The sequence below is a fragment of the Schistocerca nitens genome, chromosome 8 (genome assembly GCF_023898315.1).
Source record: "Schistocerca nitens isolate TAMUIC-IGC-003100 chromosome 8, iqSchNite1.1, whole genome shotgun sequence".
Lineage (NCBI taxonomy): Eukaryota > Metazoa > Arthropoda > Insecta > Orthoptera > Acrididae > Schistocerca > Schistocerca nitens.
In genome coordinates, this window is record NC_064621.1 from 384,826,843 (window position 1) to 384,842,117 (window position 15,275).

At 37.5% G+C, this 15,275-nt stretch overlaps 1 protein-coding gene across 1 annotated transcript in view; it reads left to right on the plus strand.

Annotated features, from left to right (window-relative positions):
* The window catches only part of LOC126198416 (probable E3 ubiquitin-protein ligase HERC1), a 747,204-nt gene that overhangs the window by 628,680 nt on the left and 103,249 nt on the right, over positions 1 to 15,275 (plus strand). The window contains exons 59-62 of the mRNA XM_049934719.1: positions 1,965 to 2,129; positions 9,697 to 9,888; positions 9,973 to 10,154; positions 14,737 to 15,015. Of these exons, the coding sequence (XP_049790676.1) occupies positions 1,965 to 2,129; positions 9,697 to 9,888; positions 9,973 to 10,154; positions 14,737 to 15,015 (818 nt within the window). The remainder of the gene's footprint in view (positions 1 to 1,964; positions 2,130 to 9,696; positions 9,889 to 9,972; positions 10,155 to 14,736; positions 15,016 to 15,275) is intronic.

Below are 15,275 nucleotides of genomic sequence, written 5' to 3' on the forward strand. Positions count from 1 at the left end.
TGCGTCATCCTCTCTCCTCCTCAGACCCCTCCTCGCCTGTCTGTCTATCATTCTGTCTATATGTCTGCTTATCTATGTTTCTAGCTCTCTCTCTCAATCCTTGCTCTCTGCTCCTCTGATGTCCCCTCTCCCTCTCTTTTCATACTCCTCTGGCCTGCTCTTATCAATTTGCTCCCTTCAATTTACTTCATCATACCTCCGTTTCTTGTCTCCCTTATCCATTCTTGGTCCTGTCTCCAAATCTCTTTACTCTAATTATTTTCTTACAGTTCCCATATGCTTTAAGATGGCATCACTGGGATGAACCTTGATCAGCTGATGTATCAACATTGTTTTGTTTATAACCTCAAAAATACATTTCAAGATGGTGAGTCTGCTAGAAATGTCCACATTATTTGAACAACATTCTGTTATTCGTTTTTTACTTGTTAAAGGTGAGAAACCAGTGAATATATACTGTAGAATGTTCATAGTTTATGGTGAAGGTTGTATGAATCAGTCAAATTTTTACAAGTGGGTAGAACAGTTCAAAAATGGTCATGACTCAATGACTGACAAACACCGTTCTAGCCGACCAGTTGCAGTTTCAACGCCCTCACTTGAAAGTCGAATTGAAGACATTATTCGTGCCGATCACCATGTGACAGTGGAAATGATAGTTGATATGGTTCAAGTTAGTACTGGTACAGTTCATAACATTATTTGTAACAAGCTGAAGTATCACATGTCGTGTGAAAGATGGGTCCCAAAGGAGTTGACGTGGCTACATGAGGAAACGAGGTTGAGAGTGTGCACGGAGCTAAAGTTAAGTTATGAAAGAGAAGGTGAGCACTACCTCAACAAAATTTTAACTTGTGATGAAACTTGGGTTCACTGTTATGAGCCAGAATCAGAAAGACAAAGCATGGAGTGGAAGCACACCAGCTAACCTGTCAAGAAAAAGTTCAAAACCCAAGCATCAGCAGGAAAAGTCATGTTGACTGTCCAGTTTTTCGTGATTATCTTGAAGAGCAGTGTACAATAAATAGCCAATGCTACTTGGATTTGCTTTTAAACAAGGTGAAGCCAACCATGAGAGAGACACATTGTGGATTTCAGAGGAGAGGTGTGATTCTCCAGCAAGACAATGTGCATCGTCATATTGCTCAACTAACCCATGAAACTGTCGATAAAATGGGCTGGGAGGTACTACCTCATCCCCCTTGCAGTCCTGATTTAGCACCTAGTGATTTCCATTTTGTTTGGTGCACTAAAGGAGGCATTACGTGGGAAGAGGTTCCAGGACAATGAGGATGTGAAAAAGTTCATGGGAAACTGGTTGAAACACCAGGATAAAGAGCTCTTTGCAACTGGAATAAAAAAGCTTGTAACTTTTTGGAACAAGTGTATAAATGTTCAAGGGGATTATGTTGAAGAGTAGAAAAACTATTGTTTTGTAAAAATAAATGCTTTTTTCTCCACACCAATTTGTCTCTTTAATTATTGAATTGACCCTCAGACAACCATCATTCTCCTTGTTATACCCAGTCTGTGAAATTACAGAGTGATTAGTAGTCTTTATTATTTTCTCTCTGTTATTCAGGCAAATGTTAGAATGGTTCCTAAAGCTGTACTATGGTCAGTTTCTCCCTCACCTTTCTTCAATGCAAGTTAGTTTTTACACTAAACAGTCTTGATGTTAACAGGATGTTGAATTATAACCTTACATTTTCTTTAATTTGCACAAAATTCTTATCACCATGTACTGTTAACAGCTTGCAGAGTATTCAAGCCTTCCAAAAAGGCATAAGCTTTTTTGTCTGTTGAACTGTCATAGTATGGTGTAATAGTTGAACGAAGAAAACAATCCTTTAATTCTATATTGAAGATGCAGTCCAGTGGCTGTTCATGAAAGATGATAATGATAACAGGTGTAGTAGTGGTAATAATAATAATAATAATAATAATATCCTATTTACTTGCAGATGACAGTTGCTCTCCATCACCATTGGACAACTCTTCATGGAGCATGAAGGCAGATGAACAGTTGATGGCTTGGTCAGTTCAGCATCCTCATGACTGGCAGATTGGTGGCAAGTGCCAGGCATATGTCTGGGGAAATGGACAATATGGACAACTCGCTGAGGCTGGTATGCTTATAAAAAGTTTAAAGTTTCCAGAAACTATTTCAGATATGTCTTGTTTCCACATTTATGTAGAGATTTAAAGCAGCAGGAGCTATTTGACTTTCTGAAGAAGCATAGTGACGTATTCAGAGGAACTATTACTTATCTCTGAGTATTCTTGTGTCAATTCAATTGCTTTGTGTCAAATAAGTACAAACATTCTACAGATCTGCCTCATTCGTGCCGTACCTATGGATACTAAAAATATCTGATCAAAGGTATTCAGATAGCACCATGTAATCCACCAGGGACATTTCAAAGTGGAAACAACAAAGAACAATAACAGCTGCACCAGGGACATTTCAAAGTGGAAACAACAAAGAACAATAACAGCTGCACCAAACCAGGCAAGCCTCATTTATTGATGGACAGGGACCATTGAGTATTATGAATGGTGGTTGTAAAAACCACATGAAATCAGTGGAAGAAATCATTCGCATGTTTGAAAGTGCTATCATCAGTGCAGCTAGCATGACTGCTGTGTTTAGGGAATTAAAATGAACAGGATACAATAGTCAAGCAGCTCTTCATAAGCCACACTTTCTATAATCAGTGCTACGTGATGGTTAAGGTGTTGTAAAGAGTGATGCCACTGGACAGTAGATCACGGTAAATGAGTAATTTGGAGAGATGACTCACACTGTGGCAGTTGAATGGAAGGGTTTGGGTTTGGCAAATCCCTGGGGAATGTTACCTGCCATCAACCTGCCATCATATGTAGTGGCAACAGTGAAATATAGAGGAGGGGTGTTTTGGTATGGGGGTGTCTTCCATGGTTAGGGTGTGGTCCCCTTATTGCTCCTAAGAAAATACTAAATGTGGAAGAATATAAGCAATATGTGTTCAGCATACAGTACAGGAACAGTTCGGAGACAATGTCTGCCTGTATCAGCTTCAAAATGCACCTTGTCATATATCAGCAGCAGTGAGGCAATGGTTTGTGGACAATAACATTCCTGAAATGGTCTGGCCTGTCCAGTGTCCCAACCTGAACCCAGAGGAACATCTTTGGCATAAGCTGAATGTCTACTTTGCTGCTGCACGGTATAGCCGTGCGGTCTGAGGCACCTTGTCACGGCCCGTGTGGCTCTCCACATCGGAGGTTCGAGTCCTCCCTCGGGCATGAGTGTGTGTGTTGTCCTTAGCATAAGTTAGATTAAGTAGTGCGTAAGCTTAGGGACCGATGACCTCAGCAGTTTGGTCCCGTAAGACCTCACCACAAACTTCCAAAACTTCTCTTTTGCTCCAGACCACAGCGCCCAACATCACTGTCTTCTCTGGTTCTGATTTTTAAGGAAGTATGTGCTGTCATTCCACGACAGAAATTTTATTGAAAGTGTCCCCAGCAGAGTTCAAGTCCTCATAAAGGTGAAAGTCAGACACACCACATATTAATATCCACTAATGGGTCTCCAGATACTTTAGATCATATAGTATGACAGTGAAAGATGGTTTGAAAAGAGCAATGCACTAGGAAGTCTGAGCTAGCATGTAGTGTAACATGAAATAGTTGCAACAAGATTGCATTCTCATAAAAACCCAAAGACAGAGCATTACACTCCAGCAGTGAAGACAGAAACATAGTATAGTTAAGAATACATGACACTTAACAAGAACATGGAAACGAGGAAGCAGGAAATAAAAAAACAAATTTAAGGGAGATTTTTGAGACCAAGAAAATGAATAGATGGTAATAAGGAAGATTAAAGTAGTAAAGGAGTTTTGCTATTTGGGGAGCAAAATAACTGATGATGGTCGAAGTAGAGAGGATATAAAATGTAGACTGGCAATGGGAAGGAAAGTGTTTCTGAAGAAGAGAAATTTGTTAACATCGAGTATAGATTTAAGTGTCAGGAAGTCGTTTCTGAAAGTATTCGTATGGAGTGTAGCCATGTATGGAAGTGAAACATGGACGATAAACAGTTTGGACAAGAAGAGAATGGAAGCTTTCAAAATGTGGTGCTACAGAAGAATGCTGAAGATTAGATGGGTAGATCACGTAACTAATGAGGAGGTATTGAATAGAATTGGGGACGAGTTTGTGGCACAACTTGACAAGATGAAGGGACCGGTTGGTAGGACATGTTCTGAGGCATCAAGGGATCACAAATTTAGCATTGGAGGGCAGCGTGGAGGGTAAAAATCATAGAGGGAGACCAAGAGATGAATACACTAAGGAGATTCAGAAGGATGTAGGTTGCAGTAAGTACTGGGAGATAAGAAGCTTGCACAGGATAGAGTAGCATGGAGAGCTGCATCAAACCAGTCTCAGGACTGAAGACCACAAAAATAACAAGGAAGATGAAAAGTGGAGGTCTGTGTAGATAAACAGGGAGGTAGGAGAAATGATACACAAGAGGAGACTAAATATGTGAACACATTACGAGAATGAGCACTAGACTATCAAAGAAAGTCTTCAGCTATATGCCGAGTTAAAAGCAGTTTAAAAATAGGTTGAGGAAATGGGAAAAGATATGGATTGAAGTCCGAACTAATGGAAAATAAATTTGAAATAAAGGGAGGTTATGAACTAAGGTTAGTAAATTCAGGAGGCTGCAGAAAAGCAAAGTCATAAAGATTGTATTGTGACCATATATTCACCACATAAAGTACTAAAATTCTTCCATTTGCGAGCTAACATCCCATAGATGTTCAGGATCACATGTGGTACCTCTTCATCGAAATGTCTTGACTCAAACTCGCCTAGGGGTTGAACTGCATGTGTCGCATTACACGCCCTAAATTTAGACTCTTGTGACCCTTTGGTTAAATTGTCTGCCTGATGGCATGTTTGCAAAATACATAGTTAATATAACATATAATATCCGTAATAATAATATCGGGGACTAAATTAATGACCCATAAATGTTGTAGGTCACACAGTTCCGATTTGGTTAGAATAATGTTTATTTACCAAGAAAACTAATAGCAAAAGTGGTCATATTTAGAATTACTATTACACTCGAGCGCATATCCATTTGACTCAGTTCGAGCATTCACAGTCTCATCACGAAACAAGTCCAATACTCCACCATGGTATTTACACGAAAAGTTAGAGTTCACACCAGATGCACGGCTGCTCACTGCTCAGAGACTAAGTCCCACGATATCACACAACGTGAAATTTCCTAAGTCGTTTCACTTCCTAGCTGCTTAAAGACCAACTGTCTGCTTTTGCGTCTCAGTCCGAACTGTACCCTTTGGTGTCTGCAGCCAAACTGTCCGCTTTCGCGTCTGCCCCAGCACTCTCCCTCTGCCTGTCCCTGGCATTGTTGCCCGCACAACGAATATCCTCGCTCAACGGACTAGGGCATTTTCCTTTCCTCGAGCCATCCATCTGATCGGTTACAGCTTATTCTACATTTTAACATATTAAAATAATCAAAGCTTGACCACATTCATGTTCTACATAAAGTAACAATAATATCCATTACATAATAAATGTTAAATTCGTTTACACAAAACCAATACAATTTCCTTCTTAACTTTGAATGTCATGGCCAGTAGCTTTGCACCAATGTACTTTCTGATAAATAAGTAAATACGTAAGTAAGTATTATGCACTAAACTTTACAACAAATATTCTATTACCTAATTATTCAATAAGGTGTCATGCTGTCATGGTTCAGTGTGTTTTGTGTGGAGGATATGATGATCTGATGCCTAACCGAAAATACTGATAGTTTAAATTTACTATAGCTTTTAAACAAATAAAGTTACAGAGTTGATATTTACAACATTTGTCATCTTAATGAGGCGCTTCTATATGAAATGTCAATCGTTAAGATTGACCAAAGCATTCAGATTTTAGCAGTCAGGTCTTTGTTACAAAACTTGTTAATTTTACTTTAACTATAAATCCTAAACTATTATAGATATGATCAATATTCAAGTTTTATTGGGATCACCATGAAAATTTATGGAGGATGGCAGATTAAAATTACTGTGGCTTCATTCCATGACTTACTACAGCATTAAATAGTTTCCATGTGGCCAATCTTAGGTCCGCCATATTTAACACTACTACATCTCCTTCGCCACAAGCAGTTTCTGTTTGGTTTCCCTTTGACGTAGGTTTTCGTCTGCCTCACTTGCACACTACAGTGCTTAGGCCTCAGTAGACAATAGAGGCCTGTGAGTTTCCCCATCTTGTGGTGAATCTGCACCCTTCTTGGCACGCAGTCCTGGACGACAGGGTTTGTTTCACAATTCCTGTAGGCTGACTCTTTCAACCATATACTTAAATGAGAGCGCAATGTTTTTTAACTCGCATATTGATGGATGACTTAGCAGGTACTCTGAAAAACTCCTCTGAACTGCCCCAGGTCTTATGACATCCTGTTGTCATTGTGAACATGTCTTCCCCACAGATGAATGCGGAAGATGGAAAAAAATTCTTTATCCCAAAACAATTATATGCATAACACTTGGCATGAAGAATGTGTAGGCGTTTTTCTTCTTCTACTCTTACATGCTCTGTTTAATCATTGAATTGGTAAATTTGTTAACAGTACATCAATCAAGGCAAATTATCTAAATATTATTCTACTGATTAATTTGGAATGTCATTTTGTATTGACTTTTTATGTTCTTTCATTAGCACAATCCAATTTTACATATTTCATGCCAATTTTGAATTATAGTCAGTTCTATCAAGAGATATTTCGTTAAATGCCAATTTTTCCATGAAATGTCTACATCTGTGTACATGAGAGGAAAGATAATGTGTACGCTTACATCATGCCACAGCCTTATTACGTGTATGTGTTTGAATTACAGCATTGTGGCTAAATTTGCAAATTTGTTACAGTTAATTCATATTGTATTGTTTGAAGAATCACAGAGAGATCTTGGTCAGCTGTAACTGCCAACAGTAGCTTTCATTTGGTGTAGTGTATCTCTCAGTAGCTCTACAGATTTAACAGTAATAAAATTTTTATTGATTAGTGTAATGATTTATTTAGTTTATTTGCTGTAATTATGACAGTTTTCATCATACGACCTATTGTGAAATTTCACTAAGCTCATAGCTTTAATGGATCAATAATAACTTGATTATCACCGGATACAATGGCTAACCTTTTATAAGTTGCAGCCATCAAGAGTTCGATTTGTAGACCATGCTTACAGCAATTTGCTTGTTCCACCCAGAGAGCCCAACCTTACACACGGATGTCAAACTATGACACCATCCACCTTTTAAACCTTGGTGTCCCATGCTGGCTGCACATTCACTATGCTCTTCCTCTAGTGCCAAGTACATCTCAGCCTGTGCTATCACAGACAGCTCTACTGCCACTTTACATCTTATTCTGTCTGTCATGTCATATCATATCACAGAGCATTGATATCTTTTTATTGAATGACTTTCTAAATGAATAGTATGTCCCTACAAAGGCTTGTAAAAATGAGAATCTTTGTTTCATATTTAGGTAGGTTACCATTCAGGTTTGGCTGAGCTGTAGTGCTTGTAGGTGGTCTGTATCTTGGTTTCTACTGTTAGCACACATTTCACATTGCCAAACAGCAATCCAGATTGTTATTGTGTCCATTCTGTCTTGCCTTTTTATCTACATTCACCAGAGAGAACAGCTGGAACACTTTAGATTTTAACTACTTGACAGTCACTTCTATTTGTTTGTTCACATAAAGCCCACTGATATGCAGATGGCTATATTCCCATTGTAATTGTTCTCTTTCTTATAGCTATGAAAATTTTGTCTTCTGATTTAACCAAATCTCAGCCTTTGCTATGATGCCAGCTAAAGAAGATACATGAAAATTAATCTTATGTTGAAAAAATTTCAGTGACTTAACATTCACATAATACACAAACATTTGTATATCACGTAAACATTTTTCTTCCATAAAGTAAGTATCATAAGTGAGTTGTTTGTAATTTAAGACAATAGGAAAACTTGTATAATTGTGATTTTCCATTGAACATCTGTCATTAAATAATGTATCTGGACTAATAATATTATTGTAGTAGCTTGGATGAATATGTGGCTAGCCTTTGACTCTGTAGTAGTTGTAGTTATTGATCAATGGCTATGTGTAAGGAGCATCTAATCTTAAAACACAAATCTGATCTGGCAGTAATACAGTAATATTTGGGACAGCTAAGAGCTGCAGTTGGCAGCAGTTAAGAACTGCTTAGACAGTTAGACTCTGACGAAACCAGTGAATTCAGGCAAGAGGTTCAAGATGCAACAAGTATGTTACCTTAAGTCTAGACGTGTCCAACAGCTTCATTGCTCTGGAAACTCAGTGGTAGTATGTAGACAACCCAAAATGTTCATGAAAAAGTAGCAAGTTAAAGGTAGTAATATTCAGAGAGTTGAAGAAGGACCAAAATTGTTCTTCTTCTAGGGTGAAACTATGGGAAGGGAATGTCTGAACTGGTACTGAACTGCCTGTGTAGTGAACATCAGGCAACCAGTATTTTTAATCCAACAGCAGGGCTCAGTGACAACATAATATTTAGGCTTTCAAGGAAAAGATCATGATAAAGAAGAGCATGTGGTGATTATTGGTTATGCCAGGTGCAATCTGGACCACAAAGTCAACTGCACAATTCAGGATGATGTCATCAGGTACATTGTTGAGATTGCTCCTCAGCATGAAGACTATGTCATTTTTTGAGTGATATGACAAGCCCTGAAAGAAACAGAGAGTAAAGTCCAAACTGTTGGAGTCATTAGCAGAGCACTGCAATCGAATGTGTCTGATGTATCCGTCACTTCTCACAGTATACATCTGAATGTTTCCAGTAAAATGTTACATACATGAATCATTTCCAGAAGCAGTTGGTAAAACTGTAGCTCAGTCTGTCAAATCCCCGTGATTTCCAATATTTTCCTACGGCATTTTTGTTTCTGAAAGGCAGAGCATCAAATAATCAATGGAGTAACAATAGAATTTTAATGCAGTCAGCTGCAAATGCTGGTTCTCTAAATTTTCTAATAATGTTGTGTGAAGCATCTCCATAATATGTCTGCATCTCCATAATATGTGTGTGTTGACTGAACATGTTGGTAACAACAAATCTAGCAGCATGTCTCTGAATTTCTTCAATGTCTTCCTTTAATCTGACCTTATGGAGATACCAAACACTCAATTAATACTTAAGAATGGGTCACTCTAATGTTCTGTATGTGGTCTCCTTTATAGATGAGCTTCTCTTTCCTAGAAATTTCCTATTATAATGAAGTTGACCATCCTCTCTGCCTACTACCAACTTTATACACACATCCCATTTCATATCATTTTGCAACATTACACATAGATATTTAATTGATGTGACTGTGTCAGTTAGCATACCACTAATTCTGTATCTGAACATTACATGATTGTTTTTCCTATTTATCAGCATTAACTTAATTTTTTCTGTGTTTAGAGCAAGCTCCCATCCATCATATCAAATAAAAATTCTAACACATCCTGTATTCTCATAAATAGTGAAGTTTTGTTTTATTTCTGCCTTTCATTTTATCTGGCTCTCTCTTGAGTGTAATAATCTGTCTTTCAGGTCGCAGTACACTTCAACCTGTAGCAGTTGAGTCATTCTCCTCAGCCCAGCAAATAATTTGCGGACAGAACTGTACTTTTGTCATTCAAGCAAATGGTACTGTACTTGCTTGTGGTGAAGGTAGCTATGGTCGTCTGGGTCAAGGGAATTCTGATAATTTACACTCCCTCAGCATCATATCGTCACTTCAGGGTATGACTACAATTTTAAAGTTATAGGATTTTCATGTGTGTATATTTGGCTGTAAGCTATTGTCATGTAACTGAAACATTTCAGGATTTGTGATTGTGGCACTAGCAACATCTTGTGGATCTGATGGACACAGCCTTGCACTAGCTGAGAGTGGTGAAGTATTCTCATGGGGTGATGGTGACTATGGAAAACTTGGTCATGGAAATAGTGACAGGCAAAGGCGTCCAAGGCAAATTGAAGCACTTCAAAATGAAGAAGTAGTACAGGTGATAATATTTCATTATCAATGCTTGAAGCACATATAAAATAAACCAAGTAAATGTAACATTTCCAGTAATGCAGCACATTGGTGTAAACAGTTTTGATGAATTTGTAGACATTATTTGGGTGTCATTTTTGTGTGTTACTTCAATTAATAGAAATTTTCTTCACTTGAATCTTCATCTGTCTTTTTCAAGGCAGATATACTGTATATTTGAGTTTGTAGTGAGATGGTAAATAAGAGACTATTCAGAGATATTAAAGTCTGTGGAGGTATCATTACACAATTGTTATAGCAATTCTTCTAAGAAGGGATACTGAAAAATATATTTCAGAAAAAGAATAGGGACAAATAATGGTATTAAAATAAGGAAACATTATTAGTTTTGAAAGTGAAAGAAAGTTTTATATTTACGAAGATCATTGAAAAACTAATTTTCAAATGGTAATTAATTTTTAAAGTAGAACAGCCAGAAGTGAAAACTAAAACAAAATATAAATGGATGAAAACATAATTTTGAGAAGTATGTTGTGTTCGAAAAGGAGTTAACAATAGATTCTGATCCCAACAAAAAATGTAATTTAACTCTTACAATATTGAGGAAAGTTGCTACTCACCATTTCGTGGAGATGCTGAGTCTCAGATAGGCTTAACAAAAAGAGTTTCACAAATCAAAAACAGATGACAGATATACATCCAGACACTCATGAAAATGCAACTCACACACACATGACTGTAGTCTCGGGCAACTGAGGCCACACTGCGAGCAGCAGCACCAGTGCATGATAGGAGTGGCAACTGGGTGGGTTAAGGAGAAGGCTGGGGTGGGGAAGGGGGATGATAGTAGGGTAGGGGTGGCAGACAGTGAAGTGCTGCAGATTAAATGGAGCGAAGGGCTGGCAAGGTTTTTTTTTTTTTTTTTGGGGGGGGGGGGGGTTAGTGGAAAATCCATCCTGGATTTTCCATTGTTTCATTTAACACTTAGCAAGATTATAATGTTAGGCAGTTTAACGGGAAACTTTGCTAATTTTGCGTAAAACTGTGAACCATATTTTTAATGCAGGATGACAACAAGACAGAGAAGTTTAGTCGGTCTAAGTGACACCAGTGTTTTTTTGTAACTGCAAAAACTGAATGCTCATGCACATCAGCAATGAATGAGTCAAAAGTGATAGGGGGAGTATGAAAGTGCTTGTATTCTTAACAATAAGTGCTAAGATTTTAAATTGTTTACCATAAGGTTTCTAAAACTGATTGTATGTTAAATGTGAAAACAATTTAAAATTTACATTAATTGTCATTCCTTACACAAAGGTAAGTATTGTGTTTACTTATAGGTGGCACTTGTCAGACACATTAAACCATTGACAAAGAATGTCTTTTAGGTTGGTAGGGACAAAGTGTGTTGGCTTGAGTGTAATTACAGTTAAGACAAATTTTAACTGTTAAGTTGTCAAGACACAAAAATCTGTAAGATTTGTGCATTTAAAAATTATCTCACAACACTGCAAATTTTTTTCTGTTGCTTTTACCTATTTGTTGAGCTTAGTTGGAGAGAAGAGAACCACATGTATGAATATCAAGAGCTCAGATGGCAACCCAGTTCTAAGCAAAGAAGGGAAGGCAGAAAGGTGGAAGGAGTATATAGAGGGTTTATACAAGGGCGATGTACTTGAGAACAATATTATGGAAATGGAAGAGGATGTAGATGAAGGTGAAATGGGAGATAAGATACTGCGTGAAGAGTTTGACAGAGCACTGAAAGACCTGAGTCAAAACAAGGCCCCGGGAGTAGACAACATTCCATTAGAACTACTGATGGCCTTGGGAGAGCCAGTCATGACAAAACTCTACCATCTGGTGAGCAAGATGTATGAGACAGGCGAAATACCCACAGACTTCAAGAAGAATATAATAATTCCAATACCAAAGAAAGCAGGTGTTGACAGATGTGAAAATTACCGAACTATCAGTTTAATAAGTCACAGCTGCAAAATACTAACACGAATTCTTTACAGACGAATGGAAAAACTGGTAGAAGCGGACCTCGGGGAAGATCAGTTTGGATTCCGTAGAAATGTTGGAACACTTGAGGCAATACTAACCTTACAACTTATCTTAGAAGAAAGATTAAGGAAAGGCAAACCTACGTTTCTAGCATTTGTAGACTTAGAGAAAGCTTTTGACAGCATTAACTGGAATACTCTCTTTCAAATTCTGAAGGTGGCAGGGGTAAAATACAAGGAGCGAAAGGCTATTTACAATTTGTACAGAAAGCAGATGGCAGTTATAAGAGTCGAGGGGCATGAAAGGGAAGCAGTGGTTGGGAAAGGAGTGAGACAGGGTTGTAGCCTCTCCCCGATGTTATTCAATCTGTATATTGAGCAAGCAGTAAAGGAAACAAAAGAAAAATTCGGAGTAGGTATTAAAATTCATGGAGAAGAAGTAAAAACTTTGAGGTTCGCCGATGACATTGTAATTCTGTCAGAGACAGCAAAGGACTTGGAAGAGCAGTTGAACGGAATGGACAGTGTCTTGAAAGGAGGATATAAGATGAACATCAACAAAAGCAAAACGAGGATAATGGAATGTAGTCAAATTAAATCGGGTGATGCTGAGGGAATTAGATTAGGAAATGAGACACTTAAAATAGTAAAGGAGTTTTGCTATTTAGGGAGTAAAATAACTAATGATGGTCGAAGTAGAGAGGATATAAAATGTAGACTGACAATGGCAAGGAAAGCGTTTCTGAAGAAGAGAAATTTGTTAACATCGAGTATAGATTTAAGTGTCAGGAAGTCGTTTCTGAAAGTATTTGTATGGAGTGTAGCCATGTATGGAAGTGAAACATGGACGATAAATAGTTTGGACAAGAAGAGAATAGAAGTTTTCGAAATGTGGTGCTACAGAAGAATGCTGAAGATAAGGTGGGTAGATCACGTAACTAATGAGGAGGTATTGAATAGGATTGGGGAGAAGAGAAATTTGTGGCACAACTTGACTAGAAGAAGGGATCGGTTGGTAGGACATGTTTTGAGGCATCAAGGGATCACAAATTTAGCATTGGAGGGCAGCGTGGAGGGTAAAAATCATAGAGGGAGACCAAGAGATCAATACACTAAGCAGATTCAGAAGGATGTAGGTTGCAGTAGGTACTGGGAGATGAAGAAGCTAGCACAGGATAGAGTAGCATGGAGAGCTGCATCAAACCAGTCTCAGGACTGAAGACCACAACAACAGTTGGTCTTGTTGGTCAGATGGCTTCAAGACTATAAAACTGGTAATTTAACTACTTTATTCTGCCCATATGTAAGAAACAGAAATTGTTAAAAGTTCTGAAAGGAAATAATTTGATATTGTAGTATAGCAATTAGTGATTGATAAATACAGTGAAGTTGGTTCAGCTGTAGTAGTTTTCAGTCTGTGTGGAGACTTATTAGAGAAACTTTTAATTGCTTAATTCTGTTGGAACCTCTACAGAAAATTAAAATGTCATAAGAAAGTAAAATTTGCAACTAATGAGTTTCCTGAGCATGTCTTTAGATTTATATAATATTCCTATAGGCTGTAATAAAAGTGCAACATTCACTAACAGTCTTAAAAATAGCATTGTACAACTGATTAAGTTGAACTAATAATTAGGAACTAAACATAAATTTCTGTCAGCCAGCATTTTGTATTCTCATTTCAACTTGGATTGAGAAATATTTGGATATACAGTAAATGTAACTAAAGCTAGCAATATCACTCAGTTTCAAGTGGCTGCAGCTCTTTGTACATTGATTTCAGTGATATTTATTTTAATGATAGACGCAATAGTTTAAAGAAACTTACACATTTTTACTTAAATTGTTTGGAAATTGCCACTCTTATTTTTAATCTTAGTTTTTTAATGGTATAGAACTTTTACTTTCTTAATCAATCCTCTTTACCCTTGCCAGTACTTCTTTCTTCTCCTTTGCCTCCTCCTCCTCCTCCTCCTCATCATCATCATTATCAAACACTGTCCATAATGGAGTGCTTCAGGAGTCTGGAAACAGTGTCCATATTCATACGACGACAGATGTGTCATAAGTTACACTGTCAGTAGACTTGATTAGAAACATCATAAGAAAATGAACATCAAAATGTCAAAACCCAAATTTTGTCTTACAGTGCAGAAATAGCAATAAAATTCAGGAAGTAAAATGAAATATTTTGCTTGGGACCTAAGCTTAAGTCATAAAACAGTAGACAAGAAATTAGGAAAATATGTCTCTTCTCTTTACCTGAAGCTTTGAGCGACATTTCCTTCATTTTAGTCTTGAACACTTCCTCATTTGTTCTTTGTGTCATAAAACTAAAATATTAAATACATGTATATCTATAAAATTAATAGACCAATAACTGAGCATGCTATTTGTTGTATTTCTTGTACTGGGTTTTTGACAGTTGTTTGTGACTTAATTATTTCATTTGCTTGATCATAATCACTTTTGCACTTGTATCAAAAGTGAGAAACTCAATCATTTTGTGTGACATTTCCGTTTATAATTGCTGTATTTGCTTTTCTAAACATTGTTCTTATTTTTATTATTCTGCTGTAGGTTGCCTGTGGTTTTAAACATAGCGCTGTTGTGACAGCAGATGGTAAATTATTTACCTTTGGTAATGGAGACTATGGCCGTTTGGGCTTGGGAAACACAGCAAATAAAAAACTTCCTGAACGTGTGCCCATACCTGATGGACAACTAGTGGGGCAGGTCGCTTGTGGCCTTAACCACACAGTATGTGTATCAAAGGATGGAAACACAGTGTGGTCATTTGGGGATGGGGATTATGGTAAACTAGGACTTGGTAGTACTGCCACAAAATCCACACCACAGGTTTGTAAATGTTTGTATCCAAGGAATAGTCCTTAAATTAATAGTAAGAAAATTATTCTTAGTTTGTATTAAGAGTAAGAATGGATTAATATAATGTGGTAGCAATGTGAATACTATACCCTTTACACCTAATATGACAAACAGAAGTTACTTAACCACAGTATAATGGAAATTGAATGTTACATCATTGTTATACTGTGACTGAAATTACTTTGTGATTGAGGGATGGCAGTGATGGGGAGCAGAGATGCTGGCTCAAA